At 40.5% G+C, this 23,797-nt stretch overlaps 1 protein-coding gene across 2 annotated transcripts; it reads right to left on the reverse strand.

Annotated features, from left to right (window-relative positions):
* Nucleotides 1-45: 45 nt before the first annotated feature.
* ints6 (integrator complex subunit 6) lies at nt 46-22,904 on the reverse strand. 2 transcript variants are annotated; one of them, XM_028591071.1, is made up of 18 exons: nt 22,479-22,904; nt 22,281-22,358; nt 21,559-21,708; nt 16,096-16,185; nt 13,075-13,258; nt 8,815-8,940; nt 8,311-8,462; nt 7,962-8,114; nt 7,091-7,223; nt 6,822-6,916; nt 6,620-6,730; nt 5,868-6,083; nt 5,256-5,382; nt 3,915-4,057; nt 3,612-3,795; nt 3,030-3,419; nt 2,204-2,297; nt 46-1,848 (listed from the first exon to the last, which is right to left on the reverse strand). In XM_028591071.1, exons 1-18 carry the CDS (start codon nt 22,587-22,589, stop codon nt 1,755-1,757), a joined length of 2,631 nt encoding a protein of 876 aa, XP_028446872.1. In that variant the 5' UTR covers nt 22,590-22,904; the 3' UTR covers nt 46-1,754. The 2 variants fall into 2 exon arrangements, with proteins under 2 accessions (XP_028446872.1, XP_028446873.1); XM_028591072.1 differs by lacking the exons at nt 46-1,848; nt 2,204-2,297; nt 3,030-3,419; ... (10 more) ...; nt 13,075-13,258; nt 16,096-16,185 and adding an exon at nt 16,196-17,977.
* Between the last annotated feature and the right edge of the window lie 893 nt (nt 22,905-23,797).

Below are 23,797 nucleotides of genomic sequence, written 5' to 3' on the forward strand. Positions count from 1 at the left end.
AAAAATTTGCCAACGAACGTGGACAAAAACATGTAGAGTCACATCTTTACAGAACAACTTTATTTACATGGCCCTTCACAGTGTAAAATAGAAACTTTATTCATGGAAATACTTACAAAAAGGCCATTTTCCACTGAACATTCTCTTTAAATAGTACTCTAGGGTTATTTACATCTTTACAGTGTATTCAAAATACTCTTTTTGGTAGCGGCCTCTTCACAAACAAAGACAAGTATGGCAGATTTGGGTCCCTGTCCAAGGAGGGAGGGAACAGAAGAGGGCTGCCCCTGAATCAGAAATCAACTCTTGACCTCCAGACCTTACTTCAGATTATTTGTGTATATTTGAGAAAATTGAACAGGACTGAAAAAAACTTTTGCAACAAAAAGGTAAGTTTTTCTTTTAAATTACATTAAATAAACATTCTCAAATTTACACAAGTGCATTCACGGTTAAGTGACAAGAAGTTGGTTTGAGATTCATGGCGGGGAGGAGTTTTGGGGACAGGTTAAGTTATTTGGCAGCGACCAGCATGTTGGGACAAGCTGGCATCTGAGACCTTGGTTCATCAACACTCCAGGGGACAACAGTTTGTGTTGCATATCAGCTGTTTCAGGCTAAAATTAAGATAAAAATGCGGGGTAAAAGTAGCTCCAATGTTATTGCTGATTATGATGCGTAAGTGTTAGTTCCTGAGCTTTTTGTCCCTGTATTTCAACATCTGTAACCAATAATGTTGCATCACTCAAAAGGATTTTAACTTTGTGTTGATCTCTCAGAAAACTTGTATTGCAAAAGACACAGAATGTTTTAAGTTTAACGCTTCCAGACGTAATGACAACTGTGGATCAGTTTTGTCAAAATTATTCATTCTGAAGTTACTACTCAATAATATTAAACGCCAGTCTGGTAGGTAAACCACAAGTTCACAAATTGATTACTTGAGCCAAGTCATACTCAGCATTAGAGTGCTTCAGTTAGTGGAGTGTAAGGTAATTCCAACAGTCAAACAGAACAACAAACTCATCATCCCACAAAACAAACAGTAGACGACCTAACAAGAAGGGAAAAGTAAATGAACGTAAGGGAAGAAAAGTGTTTCATAAGCATCTCCACTGGATCCTGTTTGACCCTGAGTTACCAACACACAACCTGAACCCTTCTACACTGGCGCTCCATTACATCATCATCATCATCATCATCACAAATAAAACACAACTGAGCATAACATTCAGACGCAGGCTGCTATCTGTTGCTCTACAGAAAAGTCCTGCACTGCCTCGTTTTATCCACCTCGTCGTTTGAGAGATCTTTCACTTTGTCTTTTAAAAAAAAAAAGAAAATCTAAATTGGAGGAGGAGAATAAGCAAAGGGGGACGCCTCAGGACGGGTCCACAGATCAGAAAACAGCCATGCTCAAATGTTCTACAGGCCAAAAATCTCATTGGGTAGACAAAACACTTCACCTGTAGCAATAAAATGCTTCCTCACTCCCCCTTTTGGATATCTGAAAACTTGCATCATCTAGGGTCAACACTGACTTTAGTTTAAACTGTGTGCAAACCAACGCGACCATCAATAATGTTGAGAGTCCACTGAAGAGGTGATAGTTTGAGAGCTAGATGCTGTATTGTCTCTTCTCCGCGGGGGCCAAGTATAGGTGGGGGTGGTTGTGGTGGTGGTGGGGGGTTCAGAAGGACGTGGGGCGTTGTCAGGTTCATTTTCATCGAGTTAAGTTTAGGAATGAGCCGGTCTCAGAGCGTGTCCACGTGGTTCATGTTATTGGATCTGTTGTGGATCTCTTCGAGGAAGTTTTCCAGCTGCTCGATGAGAACGCGCTTCTTGAACCTAAAGCGAGGAACAAACGATAAAAACAAAAGGTTGTTTTGGGGTTAGGGTTAGTTCTGTAGCAAGCAAGTCCATTAAACCAAACATTTTAGGCGTTTGAATAGTCACATTTTCTTATGTCAGGAACAGGATGCTGCTGGTGATCACAGCACTAGGATATAGAATTGCTCTTTTTCTGAAGCGAGTCGTAAAGGGCGGGCCTAAGCAAAGATAGTTGAGCGATACAGGATCTACAAGTGAAACACAGGGGATTTGTTTCTTAACCACATCTCCAAATGGTTCTGTCCCAGCTTATTTAAGACAGCAGGGTAATAACAGTAACGCTGTGACATCAGAGGAGGGTTTAACTCTGTACCTGGCCGCCTCTTTGATGATGTTTTGGAGGAAGATGAGTCGGGTGTCCAGAGTGCCCTGGATCTGCTTCAGGAGGAGGAAGATCTTCTCATAGTCTGAGACAGAAAGAGAGAAAGTTAATGAGGAATAATTGCTCAATTAATGCTGTGTTTTCTAGGACTGCAGAAGTCCTTAAGTAAAGCTGGGTATTAAACCTCAATACGTTTTGTAGACTGACCGCATTCTCCATAACATCAAGTATCAAAAACTGTCAAGTACAAGGTCTTCTTAACTTACTCTTTAGTCATTTGAGGATTTAAACTATAGTTCTGCCAATGCTTTCTTTAACTCAGGCATAGGTCTTTAAATGGCTGCTTGTGTTTAGACAATATGTAACATAGGTCTTCTTTTGTAAAATAAAATTTTAAAAAAAAAAAGGCTTTTGAAGAAATAATGTTTATATTTCCTAAATTAAATTAAAAAATATTTCAATATTAATTAAAAATGTAATATCGCTTCGGTATATATACCAAACTTGGCTACCACATCAACATTGGTATAGAAGAATATCTGCTAGAATATCAGCCCCCAACGTCTCCTTCCAGGCAGCGCAGCGACCGTTGACTTCAAGGCACCTAACCACAACCTTAATCCTAACCATAACTTTAATCCTAACCATAACCTTAATCCTAACCATAACCATAACCTAATCCTAGTGCCTTCCAGGCAGCGCTGCCTGGAAGGAGATGTTGGGGGGGCTTAAAACACCAACCGATAAACAGAATATCTATCTAAAACCAGCCCTAGTAGACCGTTTATTTCTTCCCCCAGACTGTTTGGCTACGTACGTCGGCCAGGTTTCCTGATCTCCCTGGTGATGAGCGTCCTCAGCTCGTTGTTGACCTTGGTGGTCTCGATGTGGATGTGCTTCTTCAGAGCTGCAGGTGTCAGGTAGCGAGGGGGCTGGTCCTCCACCAGCACCATCTCCGCTCCTCCCTCGCTGCCCGGCGGCAGCTCGCCTGCCCGGGGTTGCCCGTTCTCCTCTTCGTCCTCCTCCTCCTCCACGTCCCCGTGCCGGAGGTCCTCTGGTTCCGCAGCCGTGTGGTTCTCCTGGTGGTCGCCGGGCTCCGAGGGTTGATCCAGCTCAGAGTCTGAGCTCTCGTCTGAGCCGTAGTGGTTCTGATTCAGGTGGTTGATGATCAGGTCCGGTTCAGCTGCTCCGTCATTTGTGTCCATGTCTGCAGGTTCAGAGATAAAAAAAAAAAAATATTATTTATAAAATTTTGTTTAGCACTAAATTACTTGAAACAACAGACTTTGGCTGACATGAGCCATTTTTTTTGGCTTTTTCAGGCATTTCTGTATTATTTGTGCTAAGTCAGATACATTGCAGAGTTGGATTGCATAGTTAGAAAGACGTGTAATTGTACCGGTTGGCCGAGGGCTGGCAGGCGGCGTTACTGGAGGGGTGTAGGCTCTGCCTAGACGCAGCAGAGGCGACATGCAGCGACGTCTCTTGGGCCCTCCGCCCGTCATGTTGCTGCTGTCTCCTGGTCTCTTACCCTTGTTCTGAGGGCTGGTCACAAACTCATCTGCCTCGTCGATCATCATGCCCTGAGAGGGGAGTGATGAAGGTGGTCAATTTACATTTGTCTAAATTAACAATTTTTGTCTGTTACTCATGAAAGAGGATCAGGGTTATCATATACTGTATATCAGGGCCGATATATTACCTTCTTGTCTAGTTTGAAGGGGTTGCCGAATGTGTGGAGGCGTTTGGGCTGTTCAGGGTCTGCGTCTCGAAGAGGCTGAGGAGCAGCTTTGAGGAAGTCTTGGTAGTTGCCCATCTGGGCTATTGGCACACTGTGGAGCTGATCTGGACAGGAGACCGGAACATTTAATACACACACTAGAGCTGTCAGTCTTCCTCTATAATACCATTAGAATTTCATCTGTTATTTTTTTTAAATATTCAAATAATATTTAAATATTTAATGCTCATATGCAGCCTGTTATAAATATGTACTACACTACTCAAGCTTATGCATTGTCAATGCCACTATAAGCATGTGGTTGTTGTTAACGTTCTGTCCACTAGAGGGACTTCCAACATCAGCCTGGCCTTGAAGGGGATATATGTCATCGCAAATTGCATTTCTGGCACGCCGCTCTCTGTTTGTGCTCTGGAATGAAACATTATCTAACAAGTGTATTGAAGCAGCTCTGTTGTAAAGGCTAACGGTGCTCGGTTAGCACAATGACATCATGTTAGAAAGCACAGCCAAAACGATTTGTCATAAACTAAGTAACAATAGTGTTAGCGACGGTGCTAACGGCATTGATAACTAAGCCAAACGGTGCTGCCACTACTATTTTAGTGATTTATAAGCAAACCTGTTTCTTGCAGATTGTCACGTTACTGAGAATACAGCTGTTAGAAGGTAATATATAAAGCTAACTCTGACAGCTGTAGGGCAGCTTACATAATCTTTAGCTGTCTCCATGAAGCTCCCAGTTTAGCTCCTTTAACACGCGATGCAGTTAGGAAGCCAGAACGAGCTAACTGTTGATAACATAAGCGGTTGGTGGTCGGTGGATATTGATTTCCCATCCTTCTTCTGATTTCCAGCCGCAGCCTGTCACTTCCCCCTGAGCTAACGTTACTTGGTACATAGAGTTAGTTCACAATGCCTTGTGTTTCTCACTCCTGTAACTTATTGTTCAGACGTGACATGAGAAGAGGGAGATTAGCTAACGCTAGCCAACCTATTTATCAAAATAAAAAAATAAAAATATCACATTCGAGTAGTAATTTCAGCATTTGAATAGCATTGATTTTACTATTCGAATTATATTCTACTTTTGGAATTCGTTCCAACAGCCCTAACACACACAGAATTTTACAATTTTTGCTCTTAATACCAGCTAAAAATCTTTTCTTTTGATGACCTTTCAGTCAGTGGCTGATGTTTTCACCGTGACTGAGCTTTTGGGTGTGGTTACAGGAATACCAGAGCACAATTATGACCAAACCAACAGTGGGTGTGAGAAACAAGTCTTGCACAGTGACTTACCGGAGTCCTGCCCTCTGAGAGTACAGACACTGGTGTTAAGCAGGTTCCTCCTCATTCGGCTGAGCTGGTCCAGCAGATGGCTGCGGGGTATGTCGTAGGGATTCCTAAAGCTCTGCGGCTTTAGGCCCTGATGAGGACATAAGACAGAGGGCATTGTAAAGACAGCGATGGGAGTTTAAATTAGGCCAGTAAATATGGTCGTTTTCTGGTGAAATACGGTTGTACTTTGGCTATAACAGAGAGGATATACAGTGGATACTGTCGGGGAGAGAGGAGCATTTTTCAAATGCCAAAGCCCTCAAACAAGCACCCAAACAAACTTCATCTCAATAAACACCTCTGGAGGATTGTTGGCTGAAAAGCCAGGAAGGCAGAGAAAGTCTAAGCAGAAAGTGAAAGAGTCAGATTTTCGCAAGGAACAACACTACCACAACTTTCATAAATAGTAAATAATATTTGATGAATGTAAATAGTTAAAGTAAATGCAGCTCAGTAGACAAGAGTAAAAGAAAATGTTGATGTGCATAACCCTGACTGAATAACTCTTGCTTATAGAATCCGTTTATCCTTTGAAAAACTTTGATTTTAACATGAATAATAATCCATCGTTACCTTGTTGAGCAGTGCCAGCTGGAAGCCCTGGAACTCTTTGGGGTTGAGCTCCAAGGGCAGAGTCGGAGCCTCCCCAGAGAGACTCTGCAGCTGCTGGATGAAGTCCCTGCGCTGGGCCAGAGAAATACCTCCACCTCGCCAACGCACCTTGATGCCGGCCTCAGGTGGCTGTTTCTTACCAATCAAGGCAATCAGGCGGTCGTACTCAATTTTTGACTGGAAATGTATGCAAATAAGCAATATGACTAGATGCATTTGGAACACAGTCACATTCAGTCTCTTACTTAATGTATAAACAATTCGAAAATATGCACACTAGAATTGAGTGTCATTTTTTGATACCAGGGTCAATATGATATTGAATTTTTTGCACCCACATCAAAAAATAATAATGTTTTCCTTACTTTAAATGTGCTTCTATACAATTAACTATAAAATTAAGCATAATATTAACAAACACTGTATCTATTCAAATGAATAAGTAACCAAGGATATAAATGTGACCATGCATTTTGTGACCGTTTTAAACACTTTTGTTTGTTATTGTCAAATTACTTAAAAGTTTACTCAAATAGGAGTAAATAATGCATTTGGGGACAATTTCTAGCTTTGGATTCGTGTGCTGGTGAGTTATTATGGCAGCAGGACAGTGGATGTGAGATGCATCAGGCTAACATACAGACAGCAGATAGACACTGATTTTCTGTGATATTGTATGTGAGGTAGCAAGACAAAACATCCCAACTTCTTACCTGCTGGCTGAGCTTCTTCAGGTAGGAGACCACGCTGTAGCTCAGGCCATACTCCATGTTGTCAGCCAGCAGGTTTGGTGCTCCCATGATTCTCAGAGCCTTCCTCAGGGACTGTGGGAAGAAGAACAATAAGACCAGAGCATATCTTTTATTATTTCCTATGTTGGCACAAATAATAATAATAAAAAAAACTTCCACTGACCCCGATATAATATGGAGGCATGGTCTTCAGGTAGTTCTCAAAGGACTGCCGCCATTTGATGGTAGGCTTGAACTTGTGCACTTTGATCAAGTCATCTGCAAGAAAGAAAACAAATTTAGACTAAAAAATGACATTCACCTGCAACATTTCCTGTATAAAAGCCTCCAGGTTTTGCAAGAGAGAAATTTTACATTTCTTACTTTTTCAAGGATTAATTAAAATTAATTAAAAATGAGGGAAGGACGACAAATGTGAACCGCCAGTCTTACCCAGAAGTGGTAGAAGCACGGGGTAATTGTAGGGCATCACAAACAGGTTGACACAGTTGAGAGCTGTGCTGGCCTTTAAGTAGCCAAAGGGTTGGCCCAGGTCACTGTACTTGGCACTGTTACACACAAACACCTAAAAGACAACAAGGAAACCAATCACAGTGTGGTGACATTAGAACTCTTCAACCAGCAAACACAAGACATGCAGAAGGTTGTTTTTGTTAACCGTCTCAATAACTGTAATATGACCATGAACATGATCTGTAGCCTGAGCCATGTTCATGCACCTATTGCTGAAAACGTATGAACTATTTCTATATCTTTAAATAGAAGTCAGCACTTTAAACACCTGCTTTTCAAGCTAATGTTTTCACCTCAACTAACCTCTGGCTAAGTAGCACACAGCGTTTGATAGCTGTGCATTTATTACTGTAAAATTAAGTATATGTTTCCATGAATGTATTTAACAACCTGCATTTGTAGAGGGCAGACAAAAACAAGTCTAAATATTTAGCAGCCCACTGAGGATGTACAGCAAGAAACAAACAAGTGGGATGAATGAAAAATGGAGAGACAACTAGTAATAGGATAGAAAAATACAAGATTCACTTGATTGTCCCACATTGTAGAACATTTGGTTTGGGCTTTCACCCATGCTGCATCCATAAAAAAAAAACATTCCACACACATAAAAGATGAGGTTAAAACTGCTAGAGGAAACCATAAACAACCATAAACTTCTGATTGAAATTATCATCCAACCACCAGGTGCTGAGGTTAGAAACGTTACAGATTTCAGCTTTAATGTTTGAGTCCTTTCCCACAAAGTGTTCGTTATTTTTCCTGTGTTGTGGTTGTGATGGTGCTGTACCTGCCAGCAGGTGTGCGGGGACTTCCTCTCCAAAATGTACTGGGTGAGAGGCGAAGGCTCCAGCTCATACTTGTCAAAGGGCACCTTGTCTATCACCATGGGCTCCGCGTCCAGACAGGAGAAACGAATGTGGGGGTGGGCTGAGCGGGGGGGCTGGGTGGGGCACAGAGGGAGAAGTAAATACTGTTATAATACCGTTATGTTACATCACATTAACATTCTGCACTGTAAAAATCATCATGTAGCTATAATCATGGCTTTAAAAGGTACTATAAAAGATGTATGATCAAACCATAAATTTTTATGATTTGGTGATTTAGCTTTGTAGATTCTTCCATAAGTTTCTTACCAGTGTGGGGGAGTTCTGGTCCGGCCAGAAGGCCTCAGGGATGGGCCAGTGACCGATGGGGACACCGGTTTTGGGGTTGGGTCTTACATAAATCAGCTTGTGACAACAATGCCAAGCCTGTGGACCGGACTTCACCACCTCAGCTGGAGCATCTGGACAGACACAGACAGTAACAGAGGAAGCTGACTTCACAGGAAAAACAACCAGCAGCCGTTTAAGAAAAGATGGTGTTTGTGAGGTATGAAACACGACATAATGATTTGGATGAACTGTAACAGCGTGTGGGCAGTTTAAATAATAAGTTGGGGCTTTAAACCGTGACATCCACCAGCTGCTTATGAACCACAGCAAAGAAAAGCTCAGGGGGGATTAAAAAAAAACAGGGAGCGGGAGAGAGCAAAGAGATTATCTACTAATCAAACAGATGCAGTGCAGCAGTTGTCAAAAAGGTCTTTCAGAAATAGAGTCAGCAATAAAATGTCATTAAACAAAAGTGTCTCGTACCCTCTAAAGGAGGAGGGTCAGGCCCAGTCTTCTCGAAGTTTATCACCACTCCACTCTGGATTTTCTGCACCAGAGACTCCAGACACTGATTCAACATTCGCTGAGAGAACACGCTGTAGGAACGTCCTGCAACACAGACACATGAAAATGGGAATAAATTAAACCGGATTCCAATGGCTTTTAAAAAAGGAGCAGTGTGTAGGATTTAGGGAATATATTGGCAGAAATAGAATATAATATTCATAACTATATTTTCACGAGTGTCTATCAACTGAAACTAAGAATTTGTGCGTTTGTGTTATCTTAGAATGAGCCCTTCACATCTAGGGAGCAAGGATTCTTCCACAGAGCCCGACATGTTGCACTGCCATGTTTCTACAGCAACCCAGAAAGGACAAACCAAACACCGAACATCGCCTCTAGGGAGAGTATTTTGACGTTGCCTGAAGGGCACCGTAGGTTCTACTAAGCCAGGGGTGGCGAACCTGTGGCTCTTGAGCCACATGCGGCTCTTTGCCTGCTCCTTTGAGGCTCTTACTGTGTGGCTGGGGGCTGTGTTATTGGTAGATTTTTTTTTTTTTCTTTTTGAAATATTTCAGATAAGTTTAAAAAAAAAAAAAAAAAAAATTTGAATGATGCATTTGCCAATTATTTTAAAATAAAAAATAATGCAGCAGAGTATTTTTTTATGGACAGATTCTGCAACCAGCCACAGATCACCTTCCTCATTAACCCTTTTACTGCTGATTGTTTGAAAGCCCCTCTAGTGACAAATGAGTGAAAGAGTGGCCACAACAGAGTACAACCAGACCTAAAAAGGATTGTGGATAACAAAGACTGTCAGGTTTCCCACTGAGTCAATCTAAGTAAGAAAAAAAAACCTATGAAAACTGCTATGTATTATGACTTTCATTAGATCTGGAAGTCACTGTTGCGGTTATAATATGGACGTGCATGTGTTGTGTGGCGTTTTGCTATGGTGTGTGTTTTTTTGTGGCTCTTTATGCTGAACTGGTTGGCCACCCCTGTACTAAGCAACCTCGCAGCTAGATGCCACTAAATACTACACACTGGTCCTTTAACTGAATATTGACAAGGTATTGAATCCACTTATTAAAGATGAATCCTTTCAACTCTGTTTAGGAGTTTTATCTGACATTCTTAAGGCTGCACTAATTCATTTGGGGCCACTTGGGCACAGTGGAACAAGCTGAAAGAACAATCAATCATTTACATTTTATCAAAGCTGCTAGATGCTCCGCTCCGCTCCACTCCACTCCTCTTCACCAGTCACAGACAAAGTCACTAACTTTGTCTCTCTAATGTTTGGTGCTCAACGGGTAGAGTGCAGTAAGTTTATCGGAGCTTGATAACAGGAAACAGCTGCTTACTGCTGCTGGAACAGGGTAAAGGCTGAATCACACATTAAATGAGCCATAAAAAAACAAAATACTGAGCTAGTATATACTGAAAGCTAAATAGTGAAAAGAGACTGGAAGGCTCCATGAAGTGGAGGGAAACTACTAGAGATGGGTGATAATTATCTGTGGGTTTGTTACAATGAGCGACCATTTTTACATAACATGTAGTCAGAGTCATTACACATGCTTTGGCTAGTTATAAATATCTCTAAAATCTAACTAAAACTCAAGTATTGAAAGACAGATTACATTGAGATTTTCCATTTAGTAGTCCTGAGTAAAAAGTTCCAAAATTAATCTTTGCATCTGCATCATTTGCCTTTACTCAGTGAATAAGTGTACATTTGCATAACATGTTGTAACGTGTAAACGTGTAGACTGTGGTGACTCATCAGAAACAGTACAGCGAGGGCTACATGATGTGTAAAATTGTGGAAATCAAGTTATTACAGTGTAGACAAAATTATTATTTTTGCAGGGGGAAAAGTATGTGATAGCTACTTGCGTGTGAAATAAAAAGAAGGGTAAGTTTCAAGGATACATTCTGGGAAGCACTTTGACATTCATCTTAAAAGAAGAATAAAATCGACGCAAAGTTAATTAAATCAAGGAAGATCAGTGAACTGAATGTTCTACATGTTGCTTTTCTTGTGAGGGAAGAAAAAACATTTGAGACCCAAAGCTTAAAGAATCTAGGATCTCTTACCAACTTAAAACCAGTTCCAAAATGGTGCCAGCTTTCAGAACCCAAACCTAACCATGAATTTATCAACCACCTATTAAAACTTCTAAATAATACTGGTTGAAAGCGCATTATACTGAATGTAGAGTACTCTTAATTTAATTCAAAACACTGCAGTGCTGGGCTACAGATACAGAACAATTTCAAGTGCTCCCGACTTAACACTGTACTCATGTTCATGGGGCTGTATCAGTCCTTTACACTCACTACATGTTACTGGCATGCAAAGAGGTACATTTGCATGAAACGTAGATCTCTAAAGCTCTAAAACGTCTGCAGCTTATTTGTCACAGCATCAGTCACAAGGCAGCAAAGGTTGCATGAGTAAAGACCGTGAATCAGACACACTGTCTTACAAAGCTACAACTGATTAGTCTAATTCAGCCTTCTGGCCATTTACTGCCTCCAACTTCACCTCTGATGACCTTGTTATATGCACCCATTCACTCACTCATTTTCAATAGGCCGTGGCTTTGTGTCAGGTCTGCCATCAGCAGTAATGGACAGGCAGCATGCACTGTAGACTGTCACTGACAATGGAGCTGTGTCATGTTCTGCATTCAGCATCACTGACTGCTACACAGAGCTTTGGTGTGCTCTGTCTCTGTCTCTCTATGTGCTTTAATCTTAACCTGCCATCAGCATCATTCTAGTCGGTTCATCCTGCCAGCTGCTTCCAAAACCATGCAGCATGAGGACTGGAGACAGGAGGGATACAAGTCCACTTCTATAAATGGATGTTATTTAAAACTGGTAGGTAGTAGGTACTGTAGGCAGCCATGGTTGGCCTGGATAGAAGTATTTTGATGTGTTGTGAGTAAGACAAATCCTGGACCAAGTGGGAAAATCTGAGCTTTCTAACCTTAAACAATTGCTCCTGAAGTGCCCTTGAGCAAAGCACTAAACTCGTCCACAACAGCTATAGCAGACCTGCTCAACGGTTGAAACAAGAGCATATTGTGTTTGTACTGTGTATTTTTTTAGCTCCCGATGGCAAACCTGTAAACACAAGTAACTCTGAAAGTTGAGCAAGATGGTGCTGAGATAGAGCTCGGGGGTGTGTGTGAGTGAAAAACAGCTGCCAAGGCAAACTTTCTTACAGTCACAAAAAATTCCCTCTTAAAAAAAAAAAAAAAAAAAAAAAAAAAAAAAAGCCCCCCCCCCCCCCCCCCCCAAAAAAAGAATTCTGATTTATTGTTATTCTCTTCCTTTGTATTGACAGAGATGATTAATCAGCTGTGCAACAGAATGCATTTAACAAATAGCTATTTTGATCTGGTGTTCTAAATACTTTTGAGCTTGTCGCAGCATGTTCCACTGGGCTCTGCTGTAGAAATGAGGCTTGGGTCACTCCCAAGAGGAATATGCTTATGGTGTTTTTCCAAGGAAAGGTTATAATGACATCCATTTACAAATAATTGGCCATACTTGTAAATAACAACAAGTAACTTAAATATTCTGGTTTACACATGAACAAAGAATATTTGTTGAAGAAAGACTATGTAGTAGAAGAGGTTAAATTACATATACTTTATTAGTAAATGCTGCAGACACAAAGGCCTCTAAATCTAATTATGTAAATTACGTACATTGGTTTTCTAAATTGTTGGACTGTTTGAAGTATAATTTCAAAATGTATGGGCTAAATGCTGGATCTGGTTTTTATATATATATATATATATATATATATATATATATATATATATATATATATATATATATATATATAAAATACTCTAGATTTAGGTTGAGATATCCTGTGGGCACCAAAAACACTGGATTCTACTATTCCTATAATGCAACTCAATAGCATCTTTCATTATACCTTCCCATCCCTCATCTTTCATCATTTATAACAAGTCTTCAGTCAAATATTTGAATCTAAAATCTAACTCAAGAGAACTCTTGATTATTTTTCAGAGTTGACAAAGTTCTCTAGAGCTGCAGATTTTATACTAATTAAGTACTTCTTATTACGAGTAAACCAACCTTTATGTGTAACATCTGTGGGAGTGCCCCTTTAAGCAATTCACTCTACAAACACATACAGTATTATACATTAACCAAACACCACCAGCTTTTACTCAGTCCGCCTACCTCCAGTGACCTCACACATTGGGGTGATTGGAGAATCATCGGGCGGGACGCCACCGAGGGGTTCGGGCTCCACCGAAGCGTTACCAGGGATGCGCAGCACCAGAGCGAATAGACGCTGGTCCCAGCGGAAGGGCTCCTTGGTCAGCTCGCTACCCGGCAGCGGGGTGGTCAGAGGCAGATGGAGCTGGACGGTGGAGGAGAGAAACAGAGGATTGAATGTTACTGACACAAAGAAGCATGGATCATAACTAGAGACAAAGTGTTGGACAATATACAGTACATACACCAAGAGACTGAAATACGTCAGAGATTTTGCTTTAACGTTTATACCAAGGTAGCTCTTTCTTTAATATCACAGGTTGTTTTAGAACTGAAATTGAAAATCAATCAGCAGGAATTTTATGGGAATTAAAGCGTAACTCTCGCCAAAATTTTGTGAATGTACCAGAGTCAAACTTTCGTTTAAAAACATAATTAGGACGGAAATACCACTTTTAAGATTTACCGTATTCTCATTTTCTGTCAAATGGCCTTTTGAATGGGAGCGCTAGGGGCACTGCTACGATAGCATCAAAATCACGATTTTTAAAATACTAAGAAGGCTCGACACAACATGAAACTATGCTCCAAGTATCACCAGGGGCTCTACACTTTAACAAAAGCATTGAGAACATTGTTTGTGTACACAGAGTTTACTAAAAAAAGGTTTTGAACAACTCACTGTAGTTGTTGGTTTTTCCCGTCGCCGTCGATCTAGCCAGTCAAAAAGTGTCGATCTCCAAACGTGACGTAACAGGGAGGAGAGTGAAGATGGAAAGCTCCTAAAGCTTAGTTCCATATAAATGCACAGACAGTTTGTTGTTTTGTCATCAGAGAAAAACAACATTTACCTTGTAGTTGAAAAAGGAGCCTCATAAGAATGACATCTCCTCCTATGGAGCCCGTTCATTTGCATTCGGAGATCGACTCTTCTTGACCATCAAGATGGCGGATAGCGTAAACAACAACTGCTAAAGTGAGTCGTTGAAAACCTGTTTTAGTAAACTCTGTGCACACAAACAATGTTCTCAATGCTGGAGTTCATGTGTAGAGCCCCTGGTGATACTTGGAGCAAAGTTTCATGTTGTGTCGAGCCTTCTTAGTGTTTTAAAAATAGAGATTTTGATGCTATCGTAGCAGTGCCCCTAGCTCTCGCATTCAAAAGGCCATTTGACTGAAAACGAGAATAAGGTAAATCTTAAAAGTGGTATTTCCATCCTTATTATGCTTTTAAACAAAAGTTTGACTCAGGTACATTCACAAAAAGACCCTAGGATGTATTTTAGCGAGAGTTATGCTTTAAGTGCCTTCATTTAACAGATATTTAAATTCCCTGCAATATCCAAAAACAGATTTTCCCATTTGGTTATCTGTAGACCTTTTTTTCCCACACAAACTTGCAGAAAATGTACTACATCCAGAAAATATTGCTATTACAATATACAATTATATATACTATATAGCGTCACAGAATATTTAGTTCATACTGCCCACCCCACGTCTGGGTTGGCCTCAAGTATACAAAATCATATCTGTAATTATACAACAAAGATGAATTAATTAACATTTAAGCAAATACCGACTGCAAACTGTGCTATTAGTGCCATTATAAGATCTCATTGTTGACACATTATCCCTTCATGGTAACAGGCTTTTATCCATCATACTGCTCCTCAAATACAGATTCTGATTTTCTCATAAATTATCTTTTCAGATATTTCTTAGGAAGCTCAGACATTTAAATATCGCCAGAAGAGCTGCAATTAAAGTCAAAACTTCCCACCAAATGTCACTCTGTAACTTTTGCCCAGTATGAACAAGCACAAGCCTGGAATTATCACAGATGGCATAAATTAGACTGTGGCTTGCTTCTCAAGCTACAAAACTGAATACATGGCTTAATAGAGTGAGTCCTCTCTATCTCACAGGGAGTAGCAGCACAAATATTCTACATGGATGACAGACATGACAACTTGCAGATGGAGGCAGAAATAAATTAATAGTTCAAGGCAGAATAAGTTACTGAGTCACTGGGAGGACAGCTGTTCTCTGACTAACAGACCTCAAAGGAATCCTCGTGTTCACACAGCCCTTCAAAGGGAACACTACAGGCTCACACGACTGACCTTTGTACTTCTGTATCATCACTAGAGCTGAAACTACTTTGTTAATCAATTAAACTACAGAGATTTAGAAAAATCTATTAATTGTTTAAGTCATTTACCAAGCAGATTTGTCCAAAAATAATTGCTGGTTCCAGCTTTTCAAACGGGAAGAATTCAATTTTTGTCTTTTATATTACTGTTGGTAATGGAAACATCACATTAGGCTCTGGGAAATTATGGTGGGCCTTTTTACACTATTTTCTAACATTTTAAAGGCCGGGGGATTCATTAATTAGTCTTTAATGTGACTATTTGCTGATTTGTTAGTCCTTTATGAGAGTAAATTTTATATATATAGTTTTTGAATTCTGGTCACATAAAACAAGCAATTTCAATGTGTCAACTTGGGCTTTGGGGAGTTGTGAGGGGGTATTTTCTTTAAGATTCTCTGACACTTTATAGATCAAACGATTGAGAAAATGATCAGTAGATTAATTGATAATAAAAAATATCATTAGTTGTAGGCCCTACCACAACGTGACTTCAAAGCTAAAACTGACTAGCATTACAGTTTCTATCTTTCTTCTAATGTGACGATATGTAGTTACTGATAGCTCACAGTAAGACAGGTAATATGCTGTGAGCGTACAATACGTAAGGACTGTTTTGCTTTATATAGTCATGGGAGGATTCTGACCTTAACTATTAAAAATGATTTGTAATAGTAATTGTCCTGTGGGTTTAATTTTAGCCTCCGTGGTGACAGATCATAGGGAAGGGTTGGATGAATGCTTGTGTTAAAGTGAACATTGTGTGATCAGACAGGCTCCTGAGTTGTCATCCAACCAAGCAGGAAGCACTCCTGATGTTGGCTGACCTCGTCTTGGACTCCACCGCTGCTGGTCAACTTGTTGCCGTCAGTGATTGTGATTATAATGGCGGGTTCGAGGAAAAAAGGATTCCTTCCCTGTGAAGAATAAAGAAGACAAATTCACAATTAATTAAAACACTCAACCAAATTGGCAGACAAAAGCAATGACCAAAAAGAGTACAAACAACAACAAAAAAAAACACAGAATTTAGCAGGTGTATATTTATAGCATTCTAAGGGATAAATGAGTGCAGATAAAAGTATCATTATACAGCGAAATTAAAGGGGATCTATTTTAAGTGAGTGGCTAGAGAGAGAACCTTTACTCAAGGGAATAATGCACAGAAACAGTAAGAGTACAGTCTTTAGCACAGTGACTACATCTGTACATCTATGAAGAGTATTAGTGTATATCTGCACTATATGGGCACTCTATCCTCCCCAATGGCAGAGTACATTACCTGAGGATCTATGTTAAACCTCTTTTTTTGCTAGACCTCACAATATTTCAGGACACCAGCACTTCACACACTGATAAAATGAAACTGGAGCAGCACTGCATTTATCACTTTACATCAGCCCTGTGGGATCTCCACAGAATAACTTGGCGAGTTAACAGTGTAAAACCTCAACGCAGTCCTGTCAGCAAACAGTCAGCACACTGGACCTCACTGCAGAGTCATACGGAGTTTTCATAAAGGCCATCCTGTTCCGGCAGCGCTGTGATTATTAATGGATGTGGACCCACTCAGTTTGGACTCAACCTGTAGGCTGTGGTTTCTGCTGAATGATGGATCTGTCCAGTTACACAAACAGCCCAAAGAAAACAGAGCAGGATACTACCAAGATCCACTGTACTGTAGGTATCCATGACAACCTTGCAATTTTTTTTATTACCTTCTACCCCAAAATCCCATTAGATCGAGCACTTTCTTAGCATGCAAATGAGTTGGCGATGAGGCTAACAGACGATACAACGAGATGATTTCATATGTGTCACATCTGCTCACTTAGCTTTACTGTTGCTATGCAATTAGGTGTTGGTCATAAGGGGGCTAAAAAAAGGCCAAATGTAGCTATTAAAATTAGATTTTGGGACATCACATCAGTTCATACTGACGATACAGAGCAGCAGCCAGCTCTGCTCCTGTAATCTCGTCCACTACAGTTTGACAGGTCAGTGTATTATCACATGTAGAGCTGAAACGATAAGCAACAGATCAACAGAAATGTGGAGATTTGATTCTTTTCTTTGTCTAATGTAATAGTTTACTGAATCGGTGAATAGATTTGGGATTATTTGTCAGACAAAACAAGCCACTGGATGACATCGCATTGGGTTTTAGGAAATTGCGACCAAATGATTAAACGAGAAAATAATCAAGGCATAAATCAATAAGGAAAATAATCAGTATTTGGAGCCCCAATTATTTGGAGCAGACTTCATAGATGGGTTGTCTATGCAGTCAGCTACAGTCCATCTGAAATTGCAGGATCAGCTGGTCTGCTAACACAACACCAGGCTGATGGAGATCCATTAAAGCCCGGTTTATCATCCGCGCTGACGTGATAACTTCTGACCAAACATTACCGGTCATATCATTTCCTCACTATCCTCTTTTGCTGTCCTCCATTTCTTCTGCTCTTTCATTGCTCTCATAATGAAACCGTGATAAGTGTCATGATTACCCGCTGGCTGGCTCCCTACCTCCAAACTTATCTTCATCTCCCAGGGGAGAGTCATCTCAGATGCCTGGCAACCTGGAGGGCTCCTTGTTACTGCAGAGAGAAGCACTCCAGGGCAATATCAACTCCCCCACAGCTTTACTCCCTTTTGTCTTCTCCCTCTCTAGCGCTCTGCCCAAATGAACGTCTTACACCTTGAGCACTTACGAACACAAGGATGAAAAATCAAAGTTGACTTTTTTTTATGAATTAAATTGGAAAGAAAAGCGGATGATATTGAGTTATTACACGGGGCACTTCAAATACAACAAAGCACTGTGAAGCTACCACATCACTTTGGCTTTGATTTACAGCCGTTGAAGTCAATTAATCCAGAAAAACACATAAGATAAAGGAAGGTGTGTAGAGTCATCGGAGTGCTGATGAAACCTTTGACAGTTTTGACTACTTGGGGTTAGCTTTTAGATAAGTTTGTCCAAGTTCAAAGAAAAATATATACAGGGTTTCCCCAGTATTAGTATTAGTGTAAATGTGACCATTGCTCTCAAACTATAATCTGCTACCACATTATCTGCTCATGAACAAATTAATTTTCTGCAGAAACTCCATTGTTCCACTTCCCTGCACTTAAAGGAAACAAAAAGAGTAACTAAATAAAAATGCAACAGAAAGCAGTTCACAAGAGATGTGATGCACTAGTATAATACTAAAAAAATTAGTCAATTAATAAATTAGTCAATGTAGTGAAAATTTATAATTTATATATGATTGTAAATTGAATTGGGTTTTGGAGTGTTGGTCGGACAAAAGTGGTAATACAAAGACGTCACATTGGGTTATGGGAAACTGAGATGGGCATTTTCCATTATTTTTAAACAACATTAAGACTAAAAGATATCTTTTTTTTTTTTTTAAAAAGATAGATTATTGATAATACCAATAATTGTTAGTTTCAGCCATTTAACAATGGTCCTTATACCTCTTCTTTTGGAAGGACATAAGCAAAATACAATAGTTACATCGGTTATGATGTCAAATATATAGTGAGTGCGCCATTCATTTTGAGACTGGCCTGCAGTTCTGAAAAGGCACGGAGGTCATTAAATTAGAAATACTGTTAAATCAACCTGTCATTAGAGGTCAGTGGTGACCAGAGCAATAAACGGTAACCTTGACCACAGCATGTGCAGTTTGTGTTCACAGGCACGTGTCTGTGTCACAGTCTATAGTCTGTGTCCTTAACACTTATGCCAGTGTGATAGCGTGGTCGGTATTTGAAATTCAAACTGCCTGAGAGTGTCTAACATACATTATGTATGCTGTATGTATGCATTACCCCTGATGGTAGGGATCTTCGGTTTGTTACTCAGGAAATGCTAGTAAGCATTCACTATTGCTCCTCTCGACTTACCTCCATACTGGAAATCAGACGTCCAGGTTCTACATCAACCCCAAGCGTGCAGACTCACCTAGCAGTCAAACTGGATATGGGCTAGACTTTTAAGCTTACAGTTGTATCGAGTATTTCGGCAGAAAACTGCAACTCATTTCAAAACACTGGACAGAAGACAAGAAAACCTCACAGGGTGATGCGATACAGCTACTGCAAGTTGTTATTTGTTGCTTTCAAATGAGACTAAATCGGGATAGATCCACTCTGGTCATTTTGTATTACACCGTACTAAGTGGCACGATGAAAGAAGATTAGAAAAGTAATCCAACTGTAAAACACAATCTCACAATTTCTATCAATCATACCCCCTCTCTCGCACAGCTTTCATTTCAAAAACTACTTCCCTTCCTCTCTGGGAAGTTTGACCACACAGAGATGTGATGTCATTAGGCGGCACTTTTTGGAACTGGGCCAGTAACATTCAATCAGTTACAGACCTTGTGAGCTCAAAGAATATTTGTTTGCCATATTTAGTCCCAAATCATTTTTAATGCCAGCAGTGAATCAGAGCAACTCTGCTGTTCCAGCTAGAGGAGACGACTTGTTTTAAATTCACAAGTTAAAAACTGAGTTGCGCAACACAATGGAAATAACATCTATGACGTCTAGATTAGGGCATTTTTTCTTCCTGTAAAGCCTTTTTTTGAATATCCTAACGTTCAGGATCTTGTGAACAGAATATTTCAATCATTCAAAGACTTTCCTGTGAGCTAAATCCCAAGGTTTGCTGTTGACTCAAATAGAAAATAAAGTAAAAAAAATCCAGCATTAGAAACCAAATAAACATTCCAGTAAATAAAAAGCGTGAGAAGGGAATTTAAACCCAAATCAAGTTTAAAGGCCCTCTGGCAAGCAAGAAAATACACTAAGTTACAATTTTCTTTATAGCCTGGCTCTGCCCTCCTACGTACTTCCGCTCAATTTTCATGTTCCTTGAGTACTACGTCTGGGTTTGCGGTATATTCGCGGGTTTTCTACAGCCAAATTTTTACTGGTCCAATCAGCAAACAGAGGGAGTGGCTGAGAATGATGACGTTGAGGTTGTGCGCTTTTGAGTTTGAGTTGTAGTTCCATAATAGCGGCGGAGAAAGATGTGAGCGAAGCCATTCGGTCCGTTGTGGCAACGCTGCCGAATATCCAGAAGTTAAAGCCCGAGCAAGAACAATATTTGCTGAGCAGGGCCATGATTGCCATGATGTTGTGGCCCTCTTCCCCATAGGGTTCGGGAAAAGTTTGATTTTCCAGCTCGCTCCGTTAGTGGTGAAGGAGTTGGCTAAGGCTAAGGCGAATGCTATCGATTCTAAGCAGACGTCACAACCAAACATTAGCGACTGGTTATGGCAGATCCAGAGTGGCTCTGGGCAGATCCAATAATTTTAAACTTCAACAGAGTACCCGCCTTCAAGGAAGTTAACACTTGTCAATGGAGTGTGGCCGGACTCTCTGTACAAATGACATGTACGAGAGTCTGGTAGGACCAGGCTAGCAAAACATTATGCATTCTGAAAAAACAGCCCAGCAATAAATCACACCTTTATGAAGGTTTTAATGTTCAGTTGTGGTTGAAAACATTTCAGAGAGGTGCCGACTCTCCGTTATGGTCCTTTCAGAAGCTCTACTCTTACTGAGAGGAGTTTCGAAAATTGTGTCCACCCCATTTATGTCAATGAGAGTAGACTAAATATCAGAAACATCTCTCATCATAATACAATATAATTCAACAGCAATTCCTTCTTGACCATTAAGTTGAAATAACACCTCTCTGAAACAGCTTCAACAAAACTGAACGTTATAACCCTTATGACGGCAGGGTTTAAAGCGGATCTGTTGTTAGGAAGTGCTTTAGTTTTAGCTAGATGCAGCTACTAAAATAACTTGAGTTCAGATCTATGCAGACTTGGCTGTTAATCCCTCTAAGGCTGTAACGGATCCTTAAGTTTGAAATACATCATGCACTTCTACGGTTTAAGTGTCAAAGCTAATTTAAAACTCTAATCTCTGTACATTTAAAAATGTTAGCATGAAGCTATACATGGTTTAAAAGCATAGTGGCAGTATTTAACACCAGAGGTCCACAAATCAACGGTTACTAAGATGAAAGAAATAAGTTGTTCCTGTTTCTTTGTAACTTTGTTGCGGTTATGTTTGTGTCACGAGCACATGACTGAAAGTGTGTTGGGTCACAGTATGCCGGTGGTTGATGCTTGTAAGACTGGGGATAGGGGAAGGGGAGTAGGGGGTGGGTGAAGGGGGTCTGTAGGGGCATATAGCACCTTGTCATAACACTTTCATCAACTTGACTTCTTCCCTGCCTCTTCAGTGCTACATACCTGTCCATAGTTGTCTATCCCAGTCACTAATCTATTGAGATTGAGTAAATCAAAAGCGGTCCTCAAGGACTGGCCAATAGATGTTAGTCCGGCTGCTTGGAGGTTCCTCAGCTCTGTCATGAATATGGCATGGCTCTCTTTCCATCCAGCCTTTAAAAAACAAAACAAAAAATGTTGGTTAATAACATGCACAAAAGGTATATAACTACACCACTGTTGTGAGCACCAGATAACTTCTGCAGAATTCAATGGTTAACTTTATTTGACTATGATTCTGAACGGATAAACATAAATATATAGGTCGCTTCCCCTCTATTTGCCCATGCCAATAATTTGACAGCACTGCAGTTAAGATCCGTTTCTAACAGGCTATTGCGACAGGTCTGCGATCATAAATTTCAAAGTGGCCATGTGTGCCGGGATTAAAGTGGCAATTTGGTCTAAACAAGTAAAGTAAGCTAGTCTGTCACCCCCCCTCCTCCTCCTCCTCCTCCTCCTCCTCCCTGTCCCCCCAGATATCACCTCGCTGTATAAATAACACCCAGAGTTCCTTGCTGCTCACACTGAAACAAAATGTCGGCCATGTTTTAAAAGGGGTATGAAAGCTCCTCCTGAAGATTTTCTCTACACAATTGATGTAGTGATCACAACGTGGTGGAGCGATGGAGGGACAGTCAATCTGCGCAATGTAAAGCTGGACATGACCCGAAAACAAACTCTACCTTTATCCCGAACGGAACGTCTTCAAAATTTACCAACATATACCGGTCCCCTCGGCTCGCCGGATCTCTCCCTCTGAGCTGTGGAAATAGTAGAGAATTATTTACGGTTACCGAGAGATCGGGTTTGACAGGCGAGCTTGCAACAGTACAATCCCGCTCGGGATCTCCCAATATTCATGTGTCCCGTGGTTACAGTACCTTCATAAAAGTCTCAACAGCGCCTTTTGCTATGTCCAGATAGGTAGTGCCCAGATGGGTGCGCTGGTTCATTGAAGCGGACGTGTCTATCAGAAAAAGTAAAACGGGCATTGTGATGGTAATGACACGTTCTGCATGGACTTGATGTCAGTACAACCGGCCAAAACGCAAAAAGATCTTTTGTTCTCCTGCCGCCTGTATCACCTCTCAGCTAGCTAGCTAGCTGGCTAACTCTGTCTCACACATTCTTTCAAAAAAGTGTAAGAATAGTGAGTGTAGAAGCCCTTTTCGGGCAAACTAAACTAACAACCTCAGACCCTAGGGGCAGGTTATTGATTCACGAGGGATTTTGATAATTTTTACAATATTTTGCAAATATTCCTAAGTTTCATAGTTACAAAGTTCCCCCTCATAGTGTGTCCCTGCTTCTCCCTACACTGAATGCGCTGTGTCTTGTCCACTGGTTTTAACCAAAGCTCCGCGCTGGACCACGCCTACCAAATGGTCCATCATCGTCACGTGGGACAAATCTCGCTCTTCATTGGCTGTCAGAAGCCACTCATTACCATATCCAAATAAGGCCAAAGCTGAGCCTCTCATGCGCATGCTTGCTTGTCTGAGAGGCAGGAATGCAAGGAAAATATTCTGTACATGCATTATGTGTTAAAGGACACAACATACCTGGCGAAGCACTCTTTATCGGAGCATTGCCGTATTTTTTAAGCACATTATTCAAGAATGAGCCGGTGTGTGCCTTGAGAGCTGATTACATAATCAACATTTACTTAATTCTATGTGTACGGGCGTGGGCTAATGTGAAAGACAACCCCTAGAGAGAGAACAAAAGAAAGACTATATATATATATATATATATATATATATATATATATATATATATATATTGCGAGAGAGAGAGAGAGAGAGAGAGAGAGAGAGAGAGAGAGAGAGAGAGAGAGAGAGATAAAACAGTTAAATATTAACAGAGGAATGCACCAAGGGTATACAGAAAGTACTCGTTGACACTATGGTACTTTGGTTTTCATGTGATGACCAAATAAAGACAGCCCTTTCTGCGAAACGATGTGAAGGAAAAGAGGTTTAGCTGAATAGTCGCTGCAAGGGATTGACATGCGTGCGCACGCACTCACACACCCTGCAGCTCTATATGTGCAACAACCTACATATTCGCTAAAAATAAGAAATTAAAACTATATAGTTCTGAAAATAGATTAAATGAGTGAGATTTAATAAAGTAGGATAGTAGGCAGACTTCTGTTCTAGCCCCATCAGTTTTGGCTTTATACATGTAGTTTTGTCAT

This window comes from Perca flavescens, chromosome 11 (genome assembly GCF_004354835.1).
Source record: "Perca flavescens isolate YP-PL-M2 chromosome 11, PFLA_1.0, whole genome shotgun sequence".
Classification (NCBI taxonomy): Eukaryota; Metazoa; Chordata; class Actinopteri; order Perciformes; family Percidae; genus Perca; species Perca flavescens.

Coding starts and splice junctions, on each gene's coding strand:
- ints6 (XM_028591071.1), bottom strand. CDS start 22,589: ATGCCCGTTTTACTTTTTCTGATAGACACGTCCGCTTCAATGAACCAG. Junction 6,917..7,090: donor CGTGCTTCTACCACTTCTGG/GTAAGACTGGCG, acceptor TCTTTCTTGCAG/ATGACTTGATCAAAGTGCAC. Junction 6,084..6,619: donor TGAAGAAGCTCAGCCAGCAG/GTAAGAAGTTGG, acceptor ATACATTTCCAG/TCAAAAATTGAGTACGACCG.